Here is a 25,358-nt window from a genome sequence, read left to right as displayed (position 1 = left end):
CATCAGATGGCAGCCCATTCCATACTCCCACCACTCTTTGAGTGAGAAGATCCCCCTAATGTTCCCCCTAAACCTTTCCCCTTTCACCCTAAAGCCATGTCCCTCTCATACTTCTCTCTCCTAATCTAGGTGGAAAAAGCCTACTCGCATTAACTCTGTCTATACCCCTCATAATTTTGTAAACCTCTACCAAATCTCCCCTCATTCTTCTGCACTCCAAGGAATAAAGTCCTAACCTGTTCAATCATTCCCTGTAACTCTACTCCGGAAGACCTGGCAACATTCTAGTAAATCTCCTCTGCACTCTTTCAATCTTCCTACAGTTAGGTGACCAGAACTGCACACAATACTCCAAATTTGGCCTCACCAATGACTTATACAACCTCGCCATAACATCCCAACTCCTATACTCAATCCTTTGATATATGAATGCCAGGATGCCAAAAGACTTTTTTATAACCCTGTCTACCTGTGACGCCACTTTCAGGGAATTATGTATCTGAACTCCCAGATCCCTTTGTTCCTCTGCACTCCTCAGTGCCCTACCATTTACCGTGTATGTCCTACTTTGATTTGTTCTTCCAAAATGCAACACCTCACACTTGTCTGCATTAAATTGCATCTGCCATTTTCTGGCCCATTCTTCCAGTTGGTTCAGATCCCTCTGCAAGCTTTGAAAGCCTTCCTTGCTGTCCACTACACCTCCAATCTTAGTGTCATCAGCAAATTTGCTGATCCAATTTACCACATTATCATCCAGATCATTGATATAGACAACAAACAACAATGGCCCCCAGCACAGGTCCCTGAGGCACACCACTAGTCACAGGCCTCCACTCTGAGAAACAATCGTCTACTACCACTCTGTCTTCTCCCACACAGCCAATTTCAAATCCAGTTTACAACCTTTCCATGGATACCTAGTGACTGAACCTTCTGAACTAACCTCCCATGTGGGACCTTGTCAAAGGCCTTACTAAAGTCCATGTAGATAACATCCACAGCCTTTCCTTCATCTACTTTCTTGGTAACCTCCTCAAAAAAACTCTACAAGATTCATTAAACATGATCTACCACGCACAAAGCCATGCTGACTATCCTTAATCAGCCCTTGGTTGTCCACATGCTTGTATATCCGATCTCTCAGAACACCTTCCAGTAATTTACCTACTACTGATGTCAGGCTCACTGGCCTGTAATTATCTGGTTAGATCCTTTCTTAAAAAACGGAACAACATGAGCTACCCTCCAATCCTCCGGCACTGCACCCGTGGCTAAGGACATTTAATATATCTGCCAGGGCCCCTGCAATTTCTACACTTAGTCTCTCTCAAGGTCTGAGGGAAATAACTTGTCAGGCCCAGGGGATTTTATTTACCTTTATTCGCTGTAAGGCAGCAAGACACCTCCTCCTCTTTAATCTCTATATGTTTCCATGACACTACTGCTTGTTTCCCCTCCTTCCATATACACTATGCAGTTTCCTGAGTAAATACTGATGCAAAAAAACTGTTTAAGATCTCCTCTATCTCCTGAGGCTCCACATATAGACGACCACTCTGATCTTCTAGGGGACCAATTTTGTCCCTTACTATCCTTTTACTCTTCATATACTTGTAGAAACCCTTCGAGTTTACCTTCACATTATCTGCCAAAGCAACCTCATGTCTTCTTTTTTGCCTTGCTGATTTCCTTTTTAATATTTTCTTACTTTTCTATACTCTTCAAGTACCTTATTTGTTCCTAGTTGCCTATACCTGCTATACACCTTTCTCTTTTTCTTAACCAGATCGCCGATATCCCTTGAAAACCAAGGTTCCCTATGCTTATTAACTTTGCCTTTAATCCTGGCAGGAACATGCAAACTCTGCACTTTCAAAATTTTGCCTTTGAAGGCCTTCCACTTACTGAACACATCCTTGCCAGAAAACAATTTATCCCATCCACTTTTCCTAGATTCTTTCTCATTTCCACAAAATTGGCCTTTCTCCGATTTAGAACCTCAACTCGAGGACCAGGACCTGTCCTTATCCATAATTAACTTGAAACTAATGACATTATGGTCACTGGACCCAAAGTGCTCACCTACACATACTTCTGTCACCTGACCTGTCTGGTTCCCTAATAGGAGATCAAGTATTGCATTCTCTCTTGTTGGTACCTCTATATATTGATTTAGAAAACTTTCTTGAACACATTTGACAAATTCCAAGCCATCCAGCCCTTTCACAATGTGGGAGTCCCAGTCAATATGTGGAAAGCTAAAATCCCCTACTATTACAACTTTCTGTTTCTTACATCTGTTTGCTATCTCACTACAGATTTGTTCCTCCAATTCTCTCTGATTATTGGGCGGTCTATAATACAACCCTATTAGTGTGGCCACACCTTTCCTGTTCCTCAGCTCAATCCATATGGCCTCTGTAGACAAGCCCTCCGGGCTGTCCTGTCTATGCACAGCTGTGATATTTTCCGACTAGTAATGCCACTTTCATCCCTCCCCCTCTATCACGTCTGAAACAACAGAACCCCGGAACATTAAGCTGCCAGTCCTGCCCCTCCTGCATCCAAGTCTCACTAATAGCAATAATGTCATAATCCCACATGCCAATCCACACCCTAAACTCATCTGCCTTACCTACAATACTCCTTGCATTGAAATAGATGCACCTGAGAACATTTCTATCACGTACAAACCTTTGATCTCTGTCTATACCTGCAGTCCTCTCATGACCTTTATCCTCCTCCACCTCACTATCTGCTCTAACACTCCGGTTCCCCTCCCCCTGCAAATCTAGTTTAAACTCCCCGGAGCAGCACTAGCAAACCTACCTGGAAGTATGTTAGTCGCCCTCCAGTTCAGGTGCAAACCATCCTGTTGGAACAGGTCCCACCTTCCCTGGAACAAAGCCCAATTGTCTAGAAACATGAAGCCCTCCCTCCCGCACCATTTCCTTAGCCACGTATTTAGCTGCATGATCCTCCTATTTCTAGCCTCACTAGCTCATGGCACGGGTAGCATCCTGAGATTGCAACCTTGGAGGTCCTGTCCTTCAACTTTGCACCTAAAACTCTCTTTGCAGGACCTCCTCCTCCTTCCTATCCATGTCATTGGTCCCTAGGTGGACCACGACATCTGGCTGCTCACCCTCCCTCCTGAGAATTTCAAGAACTCGATCCGAGATATTGCAGACCCTGGCACCAGCGAGGCAACAGACCATCCGGGATTCTCGATCTCTCCCACAGAACCTCCTATCTGTCCCCCTAACTATCGAATCCTCCATCACTACTGCTCTCCCCCTTTTCCCTCCTTCCTTTCTGAGCTGAGGGTCCCATCTTGGTGCCAGAGACGCGACCACTGCAACTTGTCCCTGGTAGGTCGTCCCCACCAGCAGTATCCAAAATGGTATACTTATTGTTGATGGGAACAGCCACAGGGGTGCTCTGCTTTTTCTGTCTATACCCCTTCCCTTTCCTGACAGTCACCCAGCTACCTGCCTCCTGACTTTTAGGGGTGACTATCTCCCTGAAACTCCTGTCTATTTCTGCCTCTGCCTCATGAATGATCCGGAGTTCATCCAGCTCCAGCTCCAGTTCCCCAACTCAGTTTGTCAGGAGCTGCAGCTGAATGCATCTTTTACAGGTGTAGTCATCAGGGACAAGTGTGCTGTCCCTGACTTCCCACATACTGCATACGGAGCACACGACTGCTGTAACTGCTGCCTTCATTACCTACTCCTACATTAACTAAATTAAAGGAACTTACTGGCCTTACCTCTCAGGGAGCAAGCTCTTCCTCAGCCTCTTGAGCCAAAGCCTCAAGCTCCACTCCTACCCTGAGCCGCTCCTCACTGGCCGCTCCTCTTCAGTTACTCCTCCTTATATTTGTCCCTGCCAATTATCTCAAGTACACACTCCGTCTAATCAAGCACTCAACACTCTGTTTAACCCTTCAGTTACCCTCCACTTACTAAGCTTTTTAAATACACTCACTGTACCTGAAAGGGACCTGCTGCTCCAATGGCTGCTGGGGCTACTTCTGTAAAAGAAAAGCCCGCGAAACACACAACTTTTTAAATACACTCACCGGACATGAAAGGGACCTGCTGCTCCAACAGCTGCCGAGCTGCTTCTGTAAAACAGAATCCCTCCCCCCCAACCCACTCTACCCTCATGGTTCCTGAGCCAACATCGTTTAACAGGAGTTAGCTGGCACTGGAAGTCTGCTGGAAGCTGACTGCTTCAGTTCCTGGTGCCCTAACTTGCTTCAGTAGTTGTACCACTGATGCCTTGAACTGTTCACAAATATTTGTTGCATCTGACATCCACAACAGCTCACCCGTGCCATCAGGTAGACAGCAGACATATGTGGGCAACATGTGGACTGAGACATCAGGGGGCAAGTCTTTCCTTAGCCCCAAATCCATCTCTTCCCTCATCTTGCGCATCACCTCCAGCAACTGCTCCTTGCTCAATCTGAATGGCTTGAGAGTCTGCTGAATTGCATTGCACTGTCCTCATCCATTGCGGAGGAATGTATTCCATGTACTTCCCTGGAGATGAGAAATTTACATCATCACTTTGTCTCAGTCTCTGAGAATCTGGTACAAGACCAAGGCAGAGAAAGGTTCAAAATCAAGGTAGCACTTCAAGATGAAAGCTGCGAGGAATATGGACATAAAAATGGTCTGAGGAAAGAATCTCCATCAGTTCTAGCCCAAGGTATCACCTTGAGTTCAGGGAGAAACTTCTGTGCCTGGGTCTGGGGGCAGGGCTTTGAGCCCACAGCCATTGTATTGGTATTGGTATTGGTTTATTATTGTCACTTGCACCGAGGTACAGCGAAAAACTTGTCTTGCATACCGATCGTATAGGTCAATTCATTACACAGTGCAGTTTCATTGGGTTAGTACAGAATGCATTGATGTAGTACAGGTAAAAATAACAATACAGAATAAAGTGTCACAGCTACAGAGAAAGTGCAGTGCAATAAGGTAGATCGTGGGATCATAGTCCATCTCATCCTATAGTCTTACCCCACCGTTCAATAGTCTTATTACAGTGGGGTAGAAGATGGTCCACCTCAACACCAGCTCAGGGAAGGCATAATTACTTGTCGACGTTGCCCAGATTTGCATTTAATTTATGTTCAGTTTTCTTTATCATAATTATCATACTTTGACAATACTAATATAATTTTTAAACTCAAAATAAGTTCAATCTCAAAAAAATTAAACTTTCACATTCCAGTGAGAGTGAGCACCAAAGTCCAAAGCCAGGAAGGCCAACTAAAATCATGGAAATCTGAGTGAATGCTGCACTAATGCAGGGGCAGTTCTGAGGGAGTGCTGCACTGGTGCATGGGCAGTTCTGAGGGAGTGCTACACTGATGCATGGGCAGATCTGAGGGAGAGCTGCACTGGTGCAGGGGCAGTCCTGAGGGAGTGTTGCAATGGTGCATGGGCAGTTCTGAGAGAGTGCTGCACTGGTGCATGGGCAGCTGAGAGAGTGCTGCACTGGTGCATAGACAGTTCTGAGAGAGTGCTGCACTGGTGCATGGGCAGATCGGAGGGAGTGCTGCACTGGTACAGAAGCAGATCTGAAAGAGTGCTGAAGACGCAAGAGATAGCAGATGCTGTAATCTGGATGCAAAATTTAGTGCAGATGATGTGGTGGGGCCGGGGAATTGGAAATTGTCAAATAGTGGAGGACAGCAAGGTGTTCAGGATGTAGATGAGAAGGGACTGGACAAGGGGGGACAGGACAGAGTTGAGGTATGAGGAGATAAGTTCAGTGGGACAAGATTAAAAATTGACTAAAGATGAGGTGGTGGGGCTGGGGAATAGCCATGGTCTCTAACCTTGTGGACCAATCTCTCACATGGGGCCTTGTCAGCACCTTCCAGTTAGACTACATCGACAACATCAGTTACTTCTTGCAAAAATTCTATCAAATTGGTCAGACAGGATCTTCCCCTAACAAAGCCAAGCTAAACTATCTTTGATGAATTCCTGCCTGTCCAAATACAGATTAATCCTGTCCCTCAGCACTATCACCAGAAACTTCCCTACCACTCACCCTGGCTCACCCCTGCTTCCATTCTTGAACAAAGGAACCACATTTTCTGTCATCCAGTCATATGGCACCTCATCCACAGCCAGAGGAGATTGGGACATTTCTGTCAGGGCCCAAGTTGTCTCCTCTCCCATAGTACCCTGGGATACATCTCATCAGACCCTGGGCAGTTATCCACTTTTAAACTCTTAAACTCGCAAAGACATCTATTAGTTCTTCCTTTCCAATGGTAACCTGTTTTAGAACTTCACCATGTAGCTCCCTGAATTTGCCAGCTACAATCTGTTTTGTCCTCACTGAATACAAGTGAGAAGTTAATGAAAGTCAAAAGACTGCAGATGCTGGAAATCAAAATAAAAACCAAACATTCTGGAAATACTCAGCAGGTCAGGCCACACCTATGGGAAGAGAAACAGTCAATAATTGTAGGTTGGGGACCCTTTGTCAGAGAGAATTCATTGAAGACCCACCCACTTTGCTGGCTCCATGAACAGATTGCTACTTTGGTTTCTAATCGACCGTCCTCTTTCAACAGCTACCCACTTGCCCTTAATATACTGTACTTAGAAAATGTCTTAGGATTTTCCTTAAGCTTACATGCACTCTCTTCACCCTCTACCAGTGCAGGAAATACAACACCCGTCCTTTCACTGCTTCCCTTCCCACCATCCAGGGGCCTGGACAACCCTTGCATTTCTTCCAATCCATGTACTGCAATCAGTGTTTATAATGTGGCCTCCTCTATGTGGGAGAAAACCAAATGCTTGGCTGGTTTCACTTTGCAGAGCACCCGTCCTCAGTCTGCATGATGCCCCTGTTGTCTGCTCCTTTAATTTACCCTCACTGACCAGTACTGACCTTTCTGTCTGTGGCCTCCTGCATTATTACAACAAGATGTAAGTTCTTTGATTTTCATCAACAGTGGAGTGAAAGTAACCCGATATAAAAGGATGCCATTCAGTGTGATTGTGACTGACCTGACATTGACCTCAGTTCCCTGGAATCCCTGACCATCTGCCATGAACATATTCATTGCGTCTGCCTTTGTAACTTCCCACAGTAGAGAGATTCAAATGTTCACCACCCCTGGGAGAAGAAATTCTTCCTCAACAACAGGTGACCCTATGCCCTATAATTGCACCCCTGGTTCTGGATATCCCAGAGGGGAAAACATCTCCTTACCTTTACCCTTCATTGTCAGTAGAACCTTACAGTGAGCTTACCTCTTGTTCTTCTAACCTCCAGGCAGTGTACCTCAACCTCCCTGGAAAGGTAGCTCCTGAATTCCAGGAAATCAAGAGAACCATCTTCTCACTGCTTCTTAGCGCGATGCTATTACAGCGCCAGCGATTGGGGTTCGATTCCCATCGCTGTCTGTAAGGAGTTTGTACATTCTCCCGTGTCTGCATGGGTTTCCTCCGGGAACTCCGGTTTCCTCCCATATTGCAAAGACATACGGGTAGGTTAATTTGGGTTTAAAGTGGGTGGCATGGACTCGTTGGGCCGGAAGGGCCTGTTACCATGTTGTAAATAAAATTTAAATAAATTTAAAATTTAAAAAAATTTTTAAAATTAAGTAAGATTAAGATTATGCACAGTGTTCCAAGTGTGCCTCACCAAAGACTTCCCTACCTGTATACTCATACTTCTTGCATCTAAGGCCAATGGTCCATAGATCTCCTAATTACTTACTGGACCTGGCAGCCAACCTTCTGTGTTTCATGCACTCAGGTATGCAGATCCCTCTGTTCTTATGGGGTGGTTGAGCACAGAAGAGACATGGATCACAGTCATACAGCACAGGAATAGGCCCTTCAGCTTTGTCCCTCCACGTCCATGCCGACCTCTTTTCTATTTGCTTTCTACTTTTCTATTCTTCCCACCAAATGGATATCATAACATTCTTGGGGTCCCAAGTCCATAGCTCCCTGAAAAAGGCTACACAAGTTGATAGGGTGGTAAAGAAGGTGTATGGCATGCTTGCCTTTATTAGTCGAGGAACTGAGTTCAAGAGTTGGGAAGTTATGTTGCAGCTTTATAAAACTCTAGTTAGGCCACATTTGGAATATAGTGTGCAGTTCTGCTCACCCCATTATAGGAAGGATGTGGAGGCTTTGGAGAGGGTGCAGAAGAGGTTATCCAGGATGCTGCTTGGATTAGAGGGCACGTGCCATAAGGAGAGGTTGGACAAACTTGAGTTGTTTTCTCTGGAGCAGCAGAGGCTCGGGAGAGACCTGATAGAGGTCTATAAGATTACGAGAGGCATAGATAGAGTAAATGGCCAGTATCATTTTCCCAGGATCGAAATGTCAAATACTAGAGGGCATGCATTTAAGGTGAGAGGGGGTAAGTTCAAAGGAGCAAGTTGCAAGTTTTTTTACACAGAGAGTGGAGGTGCCTAGAATGTGCTGCTGGGGGTGGTGATGGAGGCAAATACAATAGAGGTGTTCAAGAATGTGAGGAAGTGGATGGATATGGACATTGTGTAGGCAGAAGGGGTTAGTTTAGTTGAGCATTTGATTACTAATTTAATTAGTCCAGCACAACATTGTAGGCCGAAGGGCCTGTTCCTGTGCTGTACTGTTCTATGTTCTACATTACGTTCCATCAGCTAAACTTTGCGCTCTCACTAAAGCGATCCATCTCCCTCTGCAGACTCCTAACTTCCTTTGCATAGGGCAGCACAATGGTTCATCTGGTAGAGCTGCTGCCTCACAGCTCCGGTAACCCGGGTTCAATCCTGAGCTTGGGTGTTGTCTGTGTGGAGTTTGCACATTCTCCCTGTGACTGCATGGGTTTCCCATGGGTGCTCTGGTTTCCTTCCACACCCCAAAGATGTGCAGGACAGTAGGTAGTTATGTAGGTGAGTGGCAGAATTAGGGAGAGTTGATGAGAATGTGGGCAATATAGGGTACATGGAAAAATATAGGGTACATGACTCAATAAGCCAAATGGTCTCTTTCTATGTTTGAGTGTACAGCACAGAAACAGGCCCTTCAGCCCACCACGTCCATGTCAACTATCAAATACCCATTTACACATGTGCCATTGCTCAGCACTTTCTCCACAACCTCCTGTGCCTTGGTGATTCAGATGCTCATTTTGATGATGTGAGGAAGTATTCCTCTCACCAGCCCACCTCTGAGTGTGACATCGTCAACAAGGTTGGCTCAGTAACACCCGCTCCCTTCATCACAGGTGGGGAACAGTTGGAGCCCCTCACTGATCTCATTGGTTACAGCTCACCAATCTGAACACTCACTTAGCCATTGGTCAGCCAATCCTCTATTCCAACTGAGAAGCTACCCTGAATTATTCCTTTTGTCAGACAATCTCTTGGGATCAGAATGCCTTGCTTCAAGGGTTCAAGGGTGACTGATGAGACCAGTGTGGGACCCATAGCCACTTCCACAGATGGGGCAGGAGGTGCCTGATGAGGTGGGCATGTGGGTACTTGGTGAGCTGGTGTCACCTTCTGCCACTTACTTGAATCTCCTCTCTGCCCCAGTGCATGGGCTTGAGGTCCCTCACACCAGCCTGAACACTCCTTCTCCACTTTAAGTAGTCATGGGCCACAGGTAAGGCAGGAGGCAGTGGGGCCACTGCATTTCTTTGAGTACATCCTTGGATCTTTTTCTCTGTCTGCTCAGATACCATGGAATCTCTTTTCATGATATCAACTCCATGACAACTCCATGGCAGCAACAACTTTACTCTGTACTGAATGGTTGAGGCAGGTACATTAGTTAGGCTTGCTACATCTCCTGTCTGTAACCAGGTGACATCTGACAAGTCCTCCAGGGCACTATTTTTCCTCAACAAATTATTGAATTGTAGTAATGTGTAACATTACCTCTACTATCTCCACATGAGACTTGTGCAATGCCTGCTTGGCTAACAGTTTGGTTATCTTTTATTGGTCTGTTGAACATTTCCCTTACTGTAGAACACAACAAGAATTTGGAGCAGGAGTCAGCCATCCATGGATCTCAGTCCTATATCTTACCCATATCCCTCGATTCCCTTAATATCTGGGAAACTGTCAATTTCTGTTTTGAATGAACTCAGTAACTGAGCCTCCGCACACACCAGAGAGAGAATTCCTCCACACACCTCCAAGGAGAGAATTCCTCCACATACTGGGAAGAGAACTCCCCCACACACCAGGAGGAGAATTCCTCCATACACCTGGGAGAGAATTCCTCCACACACCTAGGAGAGAATTCCTCCATACACCTCCAGGGAGACAATTCCTCCACACACCTCCGAGGAGAGAATTCCTCCACATATTGGGAAGAGAATTCCCCCCCACACCTCCAGGGACAGAACTCCTCCACACACCGAGAAGAGAATTCCCCCACACACCAGAGAGAGAATTTCCCCACACACCAGGGAGAGAATTCCTCCACACACCAGGGAGAGAATTCCTCCACACACCAGGGAGAGAATTCCAATGGTTCACCTTCCCTTCTCATCCATGTAATTGAAGTAATAGGTTTCTACTCTTGGACTCAAATCCTCTCACAATAAATGTCCCCTCGAATCTATCCAGAGAAAATTTCAGGCTCAGCAATGGTTTTCCAGCACACCGAACCTTGCAGAGTTCTCCCTATTAACATCTGTGGACTGGAGTCTTCACTGGGAGAGCTGTCCCACAGAATGGTCAATGTACAGCCTGACATACCCACTCTCACAGAACCATAGCCCACACACAATGTGCCAGACTCCTCCATCACAATCCCTGGGTACATCCTGGTCCATTAGGAGGGCAGACCCATCAGATGGGGTAGTACTGTGGTGGTGGGGATATGGAACAAGGTGCCAGAGGAGGTAGTGGAGGCAGATATAATTACAGTGCTTAAAAGGCATTTGGCAGGTACTTGGATAGGAAAGGAGTAGAGGGATACAGGCCGAATGCAGGCAAATGGAATTAGTGCAGGTAGGCATCATGGTAAGCATGGATGAGGTGGGCTGAAGGGCCTGTTTCTGTGCTGTACCATTCTGTGAATCTATAGTACAGCTGGGAGGAAGCAGCCCTCATGGCATCAGATGAAACATGGGCAAGGAAACCTCCAACCTGGCCAACCTCTTCCTATAACTCAGGCCCTCTAGTCCAGGCAGCATCCTCGTAAATCTCTTCTGCAGCCCCTCCAGCTTGACAATATCTTTTCTATAACAGGGCAACCAAAATTGTACACAATACTCCAAGTGTGGCCTCACCAACGACTAGTATAAATGCAACATACAGTAATGTCCCTACTCCTAAACTCGATGCCCTGACTGATGAAGGCCAACGTACTAAATGCCACCTTCACCACCCTGTCTACTTGCGCAGGACACTTTCAGCGAACTGTTCACTTGTACTCCCAGGTCCCTCTGTTCCACAACACTTGTCAGTGCCCTGCCATTCACTGTATAAGTTCTACGCTGGTCTGACTGTCCAAAATGCATCACCTAAGTTGAAATCCATTTGCCATTCCTCAGCCCATCTCCCTAACTGATACCAGGATGTAGTCTGAGAGGGATGTACTCTGTACTCTTGTCTGACATTGGGATCCCGGTGTCTGACGTTAGGGCCTTGCTGTTTTATGTTAGGACCCTTTTTTCCTCTTTTTCCAAAGAAGGTTTATTCAGTGAAAGCAGCATCACATTATTACAATATTACAGTATTCCACAATTCACTCCATTTACAGTTTTAAATTATAACACAGTCATCACTATCCAGAATGCGCTCAAGCCCCTGTGGCACCCATCTGTCCTGGAAAGCCATTATGAATACCCGTGGATACCGTGTGTACCCATGGATACTGCATGCTCTGTCTCCAGGGACATACAGGCATGGACGTAACCCTGGAAGAGGGGCAGGCAATCAGCTCTGGTAGAACCCTCGACCGCCCACTGCCTAGACCTATGAATGGCCACCTTGGCCAGGCCCAGGAACAAACCAACCAGGAGATCCCCCGAGTGACCCACCTCCCTCCGCTCTGGGTGACCAAAGATCAGGAACGTGGGGCTGAAGTGCATCCAAAGCTTGAAGAGCAGTCCCTTCAGATACTCAAATACAGGCTGCAACCTCTCACGCTCCAAATATACATGATACACTGTCTCCTCCTGGCCACAGAGATGACAGGTGGCTGGGGAGTCTGTATACTGATTTAGGAATCTGTTACACTGTTCAGCTCTATGCAACACTTTCCACCCCAGGTCCCCAATGTAAAGGGGGAGGACTCCCGTGTAAAGAGACCTCCACTGAGGACCTCCCTCATTGCCACATGGCAAAACGGACCACCACTGTGTGTTCGGATGGCAGATGAGGGCAAAGAAGTGTACAGTGTGCGGGAACAGCCTGTACAAGAACCGCCTCAAGTGCATCACCAAACAACACAGTGGGTATCTCTGAAAGGTGGCTCATGTTGTGTCTGATGTTAGGACCCCAGTGTCTGACAGTAGGACCCCAGTGTCTGATGTTAGGACCCTGGTGTCTGACATTAGGATCACCGTGTCTGACGTTAGGATCCCCCTGTCTGACATTAGGGACCCCGTGCCTGGCGTTTGTCTATCTCCACTGCACTTTCTCTCTAACTGTAACCCTATATTCTACATTTTTTTTTTGCTTTGTACTACCTCAAGGTACTGATGTATGGAATAATCTGTCTGGAAGGTATGCAAATAAAAGCTTTTCATTGTACCTTGGTACATGTGACAATTAAATTTTAAATTTTTAAATTTTTTTAAAATTTTATTTACAGCGTGGTAACAGGCCCTTCCGGCCCAATGAGTCCGTGCCGCCCATTTTAAACCCAAATTAACCTACCCGTACGTCTTTGCAATGTGGGAGGAGACCGGAGCACCCGAGGGAAACCCACGGGAGAACGTACAAACTCCTTACAGACAGCGACGGGAATCGAACCACGATTGCTGGCACTGTAATAGCATCGCGCTAATCGCTACGCTACCGTGCCGCCCAATTACCAATTACCGATTTAAACAGTCCATTGCAGGTAAGTAGTTAGTTTCACAAGCAGCTGCCCTAACAGTGAACAAAAGTGGAAGCAGGCTATAGCAGAGCGGCCATTTTGGACCGGCCATTTTCTGAAGGGCTGTGTTGAGGTTGGAAGTGCTGCTGGTAAGCTAGAGTGTGGACTTTGGTGAATACTGGGCTTAAGTGAGCAGCAGTGGGGTAAGGATTTTCATTTTCTCCAAAGATCAGTAGTTTATTAAAGTAGGCAGCAATGTCAGTCAGTGGAGTGGTCTGCTCCACTGACAGATGTGGGAGATCAGGGAGCAGTCTAGTGTCCCTGACGAGTACATCTGCAGGAAGTGTGTCCAGCTGCAGCTCCTCTCAGACTGCATGGATCGGTTGGAGCGGCAGTTGAACTTTCTGAGGAGCTTAGAGGAGGCAGAAGGTGTTATAGATAGGAGTTTTCGGGAGGTGGTCACACCACAGGTTCAGTCAGGTAGGTTGGTGATTGCCAGGAGAGGCAGGCAGGTAGTGCAGGAGACTCCTGTGGTTGTCCCTCTCTCAAACAAGTGAACTGTTTTGGATGCTGTTGGGGGGATAGCCTCTCAGGTGATAATGGTAGCAGCAGCCAGATCAGTGGCACCATGACTGGCTCTGTTGTACAGCAGCGGAGGGCAAAATCTAGGCAAGTGATATGATAGGGGACTCTTTAATCAAGGGCACAGACAGGCAGTTCTGTGGCCGCGAGTAAGTCTCCAGGAAGGTATGTTGCCTCCTTGGTGCCAGGGTCAAGGATGTCTCTGAGTGGGCACAGGACATTCTAAAAGGGGAGGATGAGCACCTAGAAGTTGTGGTCCATGTTGGTATTAACGACACAGGCAGGAAGAGAAATGAGGTCCTTCGAAGAAAATTTAGGGAGTTAGGTGGAAAGTTTGAAAAAACAGGACCTCCAGCGTGGTAATCTCAGGATTACTCCCCACGCCACATGCTACTGAGGCAAGAAGTAGTATGGCTAAGAAGCTGGTGCAGGAAGGCCTGTTTCCATGCTGTATAACTGTATGACTCAAAGGACAGGTTGCACTAAACTTCAGGGGAACTAATATCCTCAAAGGGAGGTTCATGAGTGCTATTTGGTTTAAACTAGTGTGGCAGGGGGTTGGGAAGCAGAGCAACAGGGCAACAGGTGGAGAGACTGAGGGGAAGGTTGGGAAAAGTAAGACTGATGGTAAAGACAGACAGGGACAGGTTAATGAACATGGAGGGACTGATGGGCTGGTGTGTTTATCTCAATGCAAGGAGTATTATGGATAAGGCAGATAAACTTAGAGCCTGGACCAGTACATGGAACTATGATGTTGTGGCCAGAACAGAGACTTGGTTGTGAGAGGGACAGGAGTTATACAGCATGGAAACAAGCCTTTCAGCCCAACTGGTCCATGACAACCAAGATTCCCATCTGAGCTAGTCCCATTTGCCTGCACTTAGCCCATATCCCTCTAAACCTCTTCTATCCATGTACCTGTCCAACTGCCTGTTCAAAGTTGTTATTGTACCTGTCTCAACCATTTCCTCTGGCAGCTCATTCCATATACGTAACATCCTCTGTGTAAAAAAGTTGCACCTCAGGTTCCTATTAAATCTTTCCCCTCTCACCTTCAACCTCTGCTCTCTAGTTCTTGATTCCCCAACCCTGGGAAAAAGACTGTGTGGCATTCACCTTATCTATGCCTCTCATGATTTTATACACATCTATAAGATCACTCCTCATTCCAACCTACTCAACCTCTCTCCATAATTTGGTCCCTCGAGTCCTGGCAACATCCTCATAAATCTCCTCTGCACTCTTTCCAGCTTAATGGCATCTTTCCTACAGCAGGGAGGTAGATGAACAGAAATATCAGCTGATTATGGAAAGATGTAAAAGCAACAGGGTTGTCATAGTGGATGACTTTAACTTCCCCAATATTGACTGGGACTTCCTTCATGTAAGAGCCTTAGACGGCCAGAATTTCTTCAGTGCCTAAGGATAAGACTGGACCTCAGGGGAAAGTGCTAAATTGGGGGAAGGCAAGTTACAACAATATTAGGGAGGAGCTGGGGAGAGTAGATTGGGAGTGCCTGTATTTGGCAAATCCACATCTGGCATGTGGAAGATGTTTGAAGACCAGCTAGTCAGAATTCACGACAGTATGTTTCCAGTAAGGAGGAAGGCCAGGGATGGCAAGATTTGGGAACCTTGGATGATGAAAGAGGTAATGAACTTGGTCAAAAAGAAAAAGGAAACATATGTAAGGATAAGGAAGACGAAATCAGATAGGGCGCTTAAAGAATCTAGAAAAAAGGAGGAATGTGCTCAAGCAGGGGATTAGGAAGGCCAAAAGGGGCCATGAAATGTCCTTGGCAAGTGGTATTAAAGAGAATCCCAAGGCATTTTATACATATTAAAAACAAGAGGATAACTAGGGAGAGATTAAGACCACTCAAGGACGAAGGAGCGAATTTTTGCTTGGAGTCAGCAGATGTTGGTGCAGTCCTAAATGGTATTTACCAAAGAGAAGGACCTGGAGGATAGTGAGATCAGGGAAGGGTGTGCTGATGTTCTAGGGCATGTTAATATCAAGAAGAAGGAAGTGTTGGGTCTCTTGAAGAACATTAAGTTGGATAAGACCGCAGGGCCAGATGGGATGTACTCCAGGTTATTGAGATGAGATTGACCAAGATTTCTCTTGCTACAGGTGAGGTCCCAGAGGACTGTAGCTAATGTTGTTCCTTCATTTAAGAATGGCGATAGGGATAATTCAAAGAATTATAGGCCAGTGAGCCACACATCAACGATAGGGAAGCTAGAGAGGATTCTCAGGAATAGGATTTATTTACATTTGGAAAAGCATGGTGTTATTAGGGATAGTCAGCAAGGCTTTGTGCAGGGCAAGTCGTGTCTTACTAACTTGATTCAGTTTTTTGAGGAGGTGACGCAGGTGATAGATGAGAGCTGCGGATGTTGTCTACATGGACTTTCGTAAGGCATTCATGGTAGTCTGCAGAGGGAGAGTGGAGGGCAGTGGGATCCATGATGACTTGATAAATTCAATTCAAAATTCCTTGGCTATAGAAGACAGAAGGTAGTGGTGGAAGGGTGTTATTCTGGCTGGAGGTCTGTGACCAGTGGTGTTCCACAGGGGTCAGTACTGGGACCTCTGCTGTTATGACTTGGATGAAAATGTAGATGGGTGGATTAGTAAGTTTGCTCATGGGGAGGGTGAACAGCCAGAAATTGTGGTCCACATCAGTACCAATGACATAGGTAGGAAGGGTGATGAGGTCCTGCAAAGCTAGTTCAGGAAGTTAGGAGCTGAGTTAAAAGACAGGACCTCCAGGGGGTGATCTCAGGATTGCTACCCCCGCCATGTGCTAGTGAGCCAAGAAGTAGGAAGATAGTCCGGTTTAACATGTGGCTAATGAGATGGTGCAGGAGGGGGGGGCTTCAGATTTTTCGATCATTGGTTTGCACCTGAATTGGAGGGGGACCAATATCCTTGCAGAAAGATTTGCTCATGCTGCTTGGCGGGGGTTTAAATTAGTGTGTCAGGGGGTGGAACCAGAGCGGCAGGACAGCAAAGTGGAGTGGCTGTGGGGAAAGTAGATGTTAAGCCTACAACCAAAGACAGAAATCGACAGGTTGATGAGCATGGTGGGACTAATATTCTGATATATGTCTATTTCAATGCGAGGAGTATTGTAGGTAAGGCATGTGAACTTAAAGCATGGATCAGCACATGGAATTATGAGTTATAAGGTGAGACTTGGTTGCAGGAGGGGCAGGACTGGCAGCTCAATGTTCTGGGGATCTGATGTTTTAGACATGATAGAGAGGGAGGTATTAAAGGGGAGGGGTGGCATTACTCATCAGGGAAAATGTCACGGCAGTGCTCACAGAGGACATACTGGAGGGCTTGTCTACTGAGGCAATATGGGTGGAACTGAGGAATAAGAAAGGATGACCACGTTAATGGAACTATATTACAGACCTCCCAAAGGTCAGTTGGAGTTAGAAGACCAAATTTGCAGAGAGATGGCAGACAGTTGCAAGAAAAATAAGGTTGTGAATATTAGGTGATTTTAACGTTCCATATATTGACTGGGACTCCCATACTGTAAATGATTGGATGGTATAGCGTTTGTCAAATGTGTTCAAGAAAGTTTTCTCAATGAATATGGAGAAATCCCAACTAGAGAGAGCATGATTACTGGATTTCCTCTTTGGGAATGAGACAGGACAGGTGACAGAAGTGTGCGTAGGGGAACACTTTGGATCTAGTGGTCATAATTCCATATACTTTCAAGATAATTATGGAGAAGGATAGGACTGGTCCTCAGGTTGAGATTCTAAATTGGTGTAAGGCCAATTTTGATGGCATCATAAGGGAATCTGGCAGGCAGAGATGCTTGGTAAGTGGGAGGCTTTCAAAAGTGAAATATTGAGAGTGCAGAATCTGTATGTTCCTGTAAGAATAAAAGGCAAGGCTAACATGTTTAGGGAACCTTGGTTATCGAGGAATATTGAGGCCCTAGTAAAGAAGAACGAGGAGGCAAAATATCAGGTACAGGAAGTTAGGATCAAATGAGGCACTTGAGGAATATAAGAAATGCAAGAAAATACTTGAGAGAGAATCAGGAGAGACAAAAAAAGAGGACATGATTTTGCTCTGGCAGACAGGGTGAAAGAGAATCCCAAGGGTTTCTATAGCCATATTAAGAGCAAAAGGGATAAAATTGGTCCTCTTGGATATCAGCATGGCCATCTATGCATGGAGCTGAGATGGGGAGATCTTAAATTAATTTTTTGCATCTGAATTTACTCTGGATACAGACACAGAGACCATAGAACTGAGGTAAAAGGGTAGTGAGGTCATGCACTATATCCAGATTACAGAAGAGGAGGTGCTGGCTGCCCCAGGGCCAAACAAGGTGTCCCCTCGGACCTCGTGGGAGGCTAGTGCAGAAATTGCAAGGGCCCCGGCAGAGATATTTAAAATGTCCTTAGCCACGGGTGAGGTACTGGAGGACTGGATGATAGATAATGTTGTTCCGTTGTTTAAGCCAGGAAATTATAGGCCAGTGAGCCTGACGTCAATCATGGGTAAATTATTGGAAGGTAATTTAAGGGACAGGATATATAAGTATTTGGATAGACAGGGCCTGATTAGGGATAGTCAATGTGGCTTTGTGCGTGGTAGGTCATGTCTAACCAATCTTATAGAGTTCTTTGAGGAGGTTACCAAGAAGGTCAATGAAGAAAAGTCCACGTTGTCTACATGGACTTTTGCAAGGTCTTTGACAAAGTCCCGCATGCTTGGCATTCAGTGTGAAGTAGCCAATTGGATTCAAAATTGGCTTAGTGGGAGAAGCCAGAGTGTGGTAACAGATGGTTGTCTCTCTGATTGGAGGCCTGTGACTAGTGGTGCGCTGCAAGGATTGGTGCTGGGTCCGTTGCTGTTTATCACTTATATTAATGATTCAGATGATAATGTGGTAAACTGGATCAGCAATTTTGTGGGTGACACCAAGACTGGGGGCATAGTGGACAGCGAGGAAGGCTATCAAAGCTTGCAGTGTGATCTTGATCAGCTAGGAAAATGGGCTGAAAAATGGCAGATGGAATCCAACGCAGGCAAGTGTGAGGTGTTGCACTTTGGGAGGACAAACCAAGTTAAGACTTACACAGGGCGCTGAGGTGTGCAGTAGAACAAAGGACCTAGGAATACAGATCCATAGTTCCTTGAAAGTGACATCACAGGTAGGTAGGGTCATTAAGAGAGCTTTTGGCATTTTGGCCTTCACAAATCAGGGCATTGAGTACAGGAGTTAGAATGTTATGTTGAAGTTGTACAAGATGTTGGTGAGGCCGAATTTGGAGTATCGTGTGCAGTTCTGGTCACCTACCTACAGGAAAATTATCAATAAGCTTGGAAGAGTGCAGAGAAAATTTACAAGGATGTTGCTGGGACTTGAGGACCTGAGTTATAGGGAAAGGGTGAATAGGTTAGGACTTTGTTCCCTGGAGCGCAGGAGAGTGAGGGGAGATCTTATAGAGGTATACAAAATTATGAGGGGTATAGATAGGGTGAATGCATACAGGCATTTTTCTGTAAGGTTGGGTGAGACTAGAACTACAGGACATAAGTTTAGGTGAAATATTTAAGGGGAATCTGAGGGGAAACTTCTTCACTCAGAGGGTAGATCAGTTGCAGGTGTGGGCAGAGAAGTGGCAGATGGAATTCAATACATTCAAGTGTGAGGTGTGTTGCACTTTGGGAGGTCAAATGTAAAGGGGAAAGTATATAAGAACCCTTCGGAGCATTGATGTACAGAGGGATCTTAGGGTCCAAATCCATCGCTCCCTGAAAAAGGCAACACAAGTGGATAGCACAAAGACATGGCAATGGAGCTTAAGACGGATTTATACAAGCACATGAACATGGAACAGTACAGCACAGGAACAGGCCCTTCAGCCCAGGATGTTGTGCTGAACTAATTAAGCTAGTGACACTTAATCCCTTCTGCCATGGTCCATATCCCTCCATTCTCTGCACATTCATGTATCTAAGTATCTAAGAGCCTGTTAACCACCTCTGTCCTATCTGCCTCCATCACTACCCCTGGCAGAACATTCCAGGCACCAACTACTCTGTGTAAAAAAAACTTGCCCGGCACATCTCCTTTGAACTTACCCCCCCTCACCCTAAATGCATGTCCTTTGGTATTAGACATTTCGACCCTGGGAATAAAAGATACTGGCTGTCAATCTATGCCTCTCTTACAGGAAATGAAGGGATGTAGACGACGTGCAGCCAAACGGAGTTAGTTTAATTTGGCACCATGGTCGGCAAAGAGATTGTGGGCTGAAGGGCCTGTTCCTGTGCTGTACCGCTCTATGTTCTGTGTTAGGATCCCGGTGTCCGAAATGCTTCCCTTGTTTGCCTTGACCGACTGTCTATGCAACTCGAGGTTTACCCTGACCTCCCGGACTCTCCTCCATTGCCTCGCACTGATCTGAAACTGATTAACTTTCAAGTGCATTCAGCTGGAGACATAAGAGACTCCAGATCAGCAAAATACGAACAGTCCTGATGCAGGGACTCCACTCGAAATGTCGACCATCCCTCTGCCTCCACAGATGCGGCCAGACCTGCGAAGTCCCTCCAGCTGTGTGTTTCTTGCCTCAGCTGAATAAATTCTCAGTCCAGTAACATTGGCGATGCGTCACCACACAAGACACGGGGCAGGAGCGGATAGGCAGCTCATGAACTGACTCTCCCAGTCTTCAACGTCATTTCCTCATCTCTTCCCGGTTTGATCCCAGGAGTTGCGGAGCTTCCAGTTGAAATATGAACTCTGTTGTCCGAGTGTTGTGTGACGTGTTACTGTCCCACACCCCTGAATCCCCTCCAGGTCCAGGAACCCACTGTCTCTGTGTCGGTCCAAAGCTTCACCCACCCTGAGTGGGAAATGTCTCCTCCGCTCAGTGCCGTCCTTCTGACATCGTGTCCGGGGATCTGAGCTGAGAACACCCTCTCCGCACCCTCCCTGTCGAACTTTGCGCCTTCCCATTCTGCGGAGGGCACCGGGCAGGGTGTGATGCCGAGCTCCCAATGTAGGGCAGTTATTGCTGTTTAACCCCGTCCTTTGGCAATAACTGCTGGATGCAGCGGAATCCCAGCAGATCCCTACTGCGGGGCACTGCCGAGGGAGCCCCGCTCTGTCCCGGGGACACCCTGAGGCTGTGGCCCCGGGGGAGGTGTCCCTGTGCCTTGCGGGGGACCCGCACAGGCAGTGCCGGGAGAGAGCTGAGGGGTGGGGGACAGTGGGCGGGCGGCCGTGCCAGAGCCAGAAGGCGGAAGAGGCGGGTGCTCGGAACCCGGGATCACCTGTGACGTCCACAGCGCGGCCTGTGGCTGTGACTGGCGCCATTTAATGCAAAACCAAGGCTGTGGTCAAACTCGAGGACCGGGGGTGAACGAACCTTACCTGGATCTGTCTGAGCTTCCACTCCACTGACTGCAACTTCATTTATCGGCGATCGAACAGACTCGCCCCTCCCAAGGTAATCTGCCCGGGTTCTGCACGAACAGCGGGTGGGACGGCAGAGAGAACCCGCAACAGCTCATTGGCGTGTTAGACAGTCGCGAAATTGAGTAGAATTGACGAAGAATTGTATTTTAAGTGGTGAGAGATGAGTAGATGTGCAAAGTGGGAAGGGGAAATGGTTCTGAGGAGAATAAACAAGGCTCCGCCAGAACATCCAGCTCTTGCTCGATTTCACCGGCCTTTGGTGTAATGTGTGAGTTTTAGTCTCTGGTCCCAAAGGAGGGTTCACCTGGAGCAGGTCAGTGTGCACCTCGGCTGATATTCTGAGAGGGGAGATGGAGTGAGATCAGCCTCTGCTGAATGGTGTTTGTTGTAACCTCATTGCAGTCGGGAGGCGTTATCCTCATCTGGAAAATGAAGAAATATGCTCTCAGTATAAGAGGTCAGACATTTGAAACTGATCTGCCCCACCTGCTTCCAGCCTTTAGTGAATCGTACAGTGGTAAACCCCAATCCCTAAACGTTACACAGCTCTGCAATTCCTCGTCACACTTTCGCCGCCATAATTTACTCAGTCCCACTTCCCCCAGATTGACATTTTCCTGACTTCCTCCCTCCCCGCTAATTCCCACTTTACAGCTATTTCTAGGATGTAAGGTATCCCATAGAATGAGGACTGATAACAAATATTTGTTCAATGTACCTGCAACCTCCTGATTTTCCGTATTAATTCCCCATATGCACTTTCTATTGGACCAATTCTCAGTTTGTTAACTCTTCCTTTTTTAAAATATCTAAGGATATTCAATCTGCTTTTATATGGGGACCAGAGCAGTAGTTCAGCAAGTGGAGGGATTGAGGGGAAGGTGGAGGTTAGGTCAAGTAAATCTCAAAGAAAGGACATGCAGGGCCAGGTTAATGACCAGGGTGTTACTGATAGCTGAAGTGTGTTTATTTCACTGCAAAGAGTATTACAGGTAAGGCAGATGAACTTACAGCATGGATCAGTACATGGAACAATGATGTTGTGGCCATTACAGAGACTTGGTTGAGAGACAGGCAGGACTGGCAGCTCAAGGTTCTGTCAGGGTTTCAAAGTTTCAGATGTGATAAAGAGGGAGATAAAAGAGGGGGGTGGGAGGGAGGAGTTGCATTATTGATCAGGGAGAATGTCACTGTTGCACTCAGAGAGTGCATCCTGTCGGGGTCATCCACTGAGGCAGTATGAGTAGAGTTGAGCAATAAGAAAGGTGAAATCACTCTATAGACCTCCCAATTACCAGTGAGAAATAGAGGAACAGATATGAAGCCAGATTGTGGAAAGATGTAAATGCAACAGGGTTGTCGTAGTGGGTGACTTTAATTTCTCAAATAGTTACTGGTATTTCTTTAGTGTTAAAGGCTTACATGGAGCAGAATTTGTTTGGTGCATCCAGGAGGGTCAAACTAAACTTGTATTCGGAAATGAGCCTGGCCAGGTGATGAATGTTTCATTGGGAGAACATTTTGGAAACAGTGATCATCACTCTGTAAGTTTTCAGAGGAATTGGATATTGAGAAGACAAATCAAGGTAGGATTTCCACAGTGAACAGTAGGCATCTAGGAGTACAAGACATTGGTGAAGCCACATTTGGAATATTGTGTTCAGTTTTAGTCACCCTGCTATAGGAAAGATGTCATTATGTTGAAAAAAAAGTGTAGAGGAGATTTACAAAGATGTTGCTGGACTCCTGGGACTGGGTTCTGGAAAGAGGTTGATCAGGTGGGACTTTGTACATTGGAGTGTAGGAGACTGAGGGGTGATCTCATACATGAGATGTGTATACATGTGTATAAAATCATTAAGGGGTGAATGCACACAATCTTTTTCCCAGGGTTGGGGAGTCAAGAGGTAGAGGGCACAGGCTTAAGGGGCCATAAGCAGAAGGATGTGGAGGATAGGTAGATCAGTGTGGAGCATGCTCGTATGTGAAGGCATTTGAGATAAAGAAGAAGGTAGTGTTGGTTCTCTAAAAGAACATTAAGGTGGTTAATTCCCTAAGACCTGATGCAATATACCACAGGTTATTGAGAGAGGCAAGAGATGAGATTGCTGGGGCCTTGACCAAGATCTTTGTGTTCTCTCTAGCCACAGGCAAGGTCCCGGAGGACTGGCGAGTAGCTAGTGTTGTTGCTTTATTTAAGCATTTGGTTGGTGGGATTGAAGAGACTTCCAATCATTTTATACATACATTGGAAACAAGAGGGTCACCTGGGAAAGGGTAGGACCACTCAAGGACAAAAGAGGGAGTTTATGCCTGGAGCCGGAAAAATGGGTGAGGTACTAAACAAGCGATTTACATCGGTATTTACCAAGTAGAAGAACATGGAGGGTAGTGATATCAGGGAGGGATATGCTGATATTCTAGGGCATGTCAATATCAAGGGGGAAGTAGTGTTGGGTCTTTTGAAGAACATTAAGGTGGATAAGTCCCCAGGGCCTGATGGGATATACCCCAGATTTTTGAGAGAGGCAAGAGAGGAGTTTGCTGGGCTTGGACAGAGATCTTTGTGTCCTCTTTAGCCACAGGTGAGGTCCCAGAAGATTGGAGAAAGGCCAATGTTATTCTTTTGTTTAAGGAGGGTGATGGGGACAAACCAGGAAATTATAGGCTGGTATGCCTTACATAGAGGCAGGAAAATTATGAAAGAAGATTTTTATGGTTAAGCATGGACTTATTAGGGACAGTCAGCATGACTTTGTGTGGGACAAGTCGTGTCTTACTCACTTAATTGAGTTTTTCGAGGAGGTGACAAAGATAATTGATGAGGGTAGAGCTGTGGATATTGTCTACATGGATTTTATAAAGCACTTGACAAGGTCCTTCATGGTTGGCTGATCCAGAAGATTAAGGCACATGGGATCCATGGAGTCTTGGTAGATTGTGTTCAAAATTGGCTTGGCTATAGAAGACAGAGGGTAGTGGTGGAGTAGTATTATTCTGACTGGAGTCTGTGACTATTGCAATGAAATTTCTTGTGTTCATGAGCTCTCAGAGTAAGGATCAGTGCCGGGATCTCTGTTGATTGTGATATATATAAATGATTTGGACAAAAATGAAGAAGCACTATTTTGTGTCATATGCAAGTTAGCATATGACATAAAATTGGTGGAGTTGTCAGTAGTGAGGAAGGTTATCAAAGGTGGTTTGACTAATAAAGGCAAGCAAGCCATACACCTTCTTTACCACCCTATCAATTTGTGTGACCACTTTCAGGCAGCTATGGACTTGGACCCCAAGATCCCCCTGTATATCAACACTGTTAAGGGTCTTGTCATTAACAGTGATCCCTTTACATTTGAGCTCTCAAAATGCAACACCTCACACACCCGGATTAAACTGCACCTGCCGTTTCTCCCCCCAAATCTTCAACACTGTCCACCAATGCCACCAATCTCTGTGTTATCTGCAAACTTACTAACCCACCCATCTGCCTTTCCAACTCATTTATATAAGAGGTCCCAGTATGGAACCCTGTGGAACACCAGCAGTCACGGATCTCCAGCCAGAATGTCCCATCAACCACTACCCTCTCTCTTCTTTCTTTTTCAATCTTTTTATTGAATTTCAAATTAATTCAAATTGATGTACATAATATTAATAATTATACATAAAATACAAAGAGCTCGGGATAACAATAATGACAGTTTGTAGCTGGATGCAACGCACTACGAAGAACGACACGGAGGCAGCGAGTGCTGAACTCAAGACTCTTTACTTACACACCAAAAAGCGCGCCAAACTCTCTAATCAAAAACCCTCACGATCCATGAAGTGAACGTGACGTCAGACCGTTCCCAGAAGGTCCACCCCGAGCGGGTTGTTCAAAACGCATTTCCGCGCATGTGCCCGCGGCTCCCGATGGCGGTTCGAACCCTGTGTGTGCGGGCCACCACACCACCCCCCCCCCCCCCCCCCACCCCCAGAAGCGTCCATCGGGGGAGTGGAGCCCCCAGTCCATGTGGCTTGCCCAGGTGGCTGGCCATGCCGGCGCAGTGCAGGTACCCTCACTGGCTGACCAATGTCCAAATGCGCCGGTTTGAGGCGGTCCACCGTAAAAGTCTCTTCCCGGCCACCCACCTCCACGACACGCGTAGATCCGTTGTGCCGGATCACTTTGAAGGGTCCTTCATACGGCTGCTGTAGAGGTGACTTGTGCATGCCCCTGCGAATAAAAACGTACTCACAGTCC

At 46.4% G+C, this 25,358-nt stretch overlaps 1 protein-coding gene across 1 annotated transcript in view; it reads right to left on the bottom strand.

Moving 5' to 3' along the window:
- LOC127569636 (hexokinase-2-like) overlaps positions 1 to 9,747 on the bottom strand; it is a 42,211-nt gene extending 32,464 nt beyond the window's left edge. The window contains 2 exon segments of the mRNA XM_052014436.1: positions 4,340 to 4,511; positions 9,562 to 9,747. Coding sequence (XP_051870396.1) covers positions 4,340 to 4,511; positions 9,562 to 9,747 — 358 coding nt within the window.
- Between the last annotated feature and the right edge of the window lie 15,611 nt (positions 9,748 to 25,358).

This window comes from Pristis pectinata, chromosome 4 (genome assembly GCF_009764475.1).
Source record: "Pristis pectinata isolate sPriPec2 chromosome 4, sPriPec2.1.pri, whole genome shotgun sequence".
Taxonomy (NCBI): domain Eukaryota; kingdom Metazoa; phylum Chordata; class Chondrichthyes; order Rhinopristiformes; family Pristidae; genus Pristis; species Pristis pectinata.
This window is presented reverse-complemented; position numbering and strand designations above follow the sequence as displayed.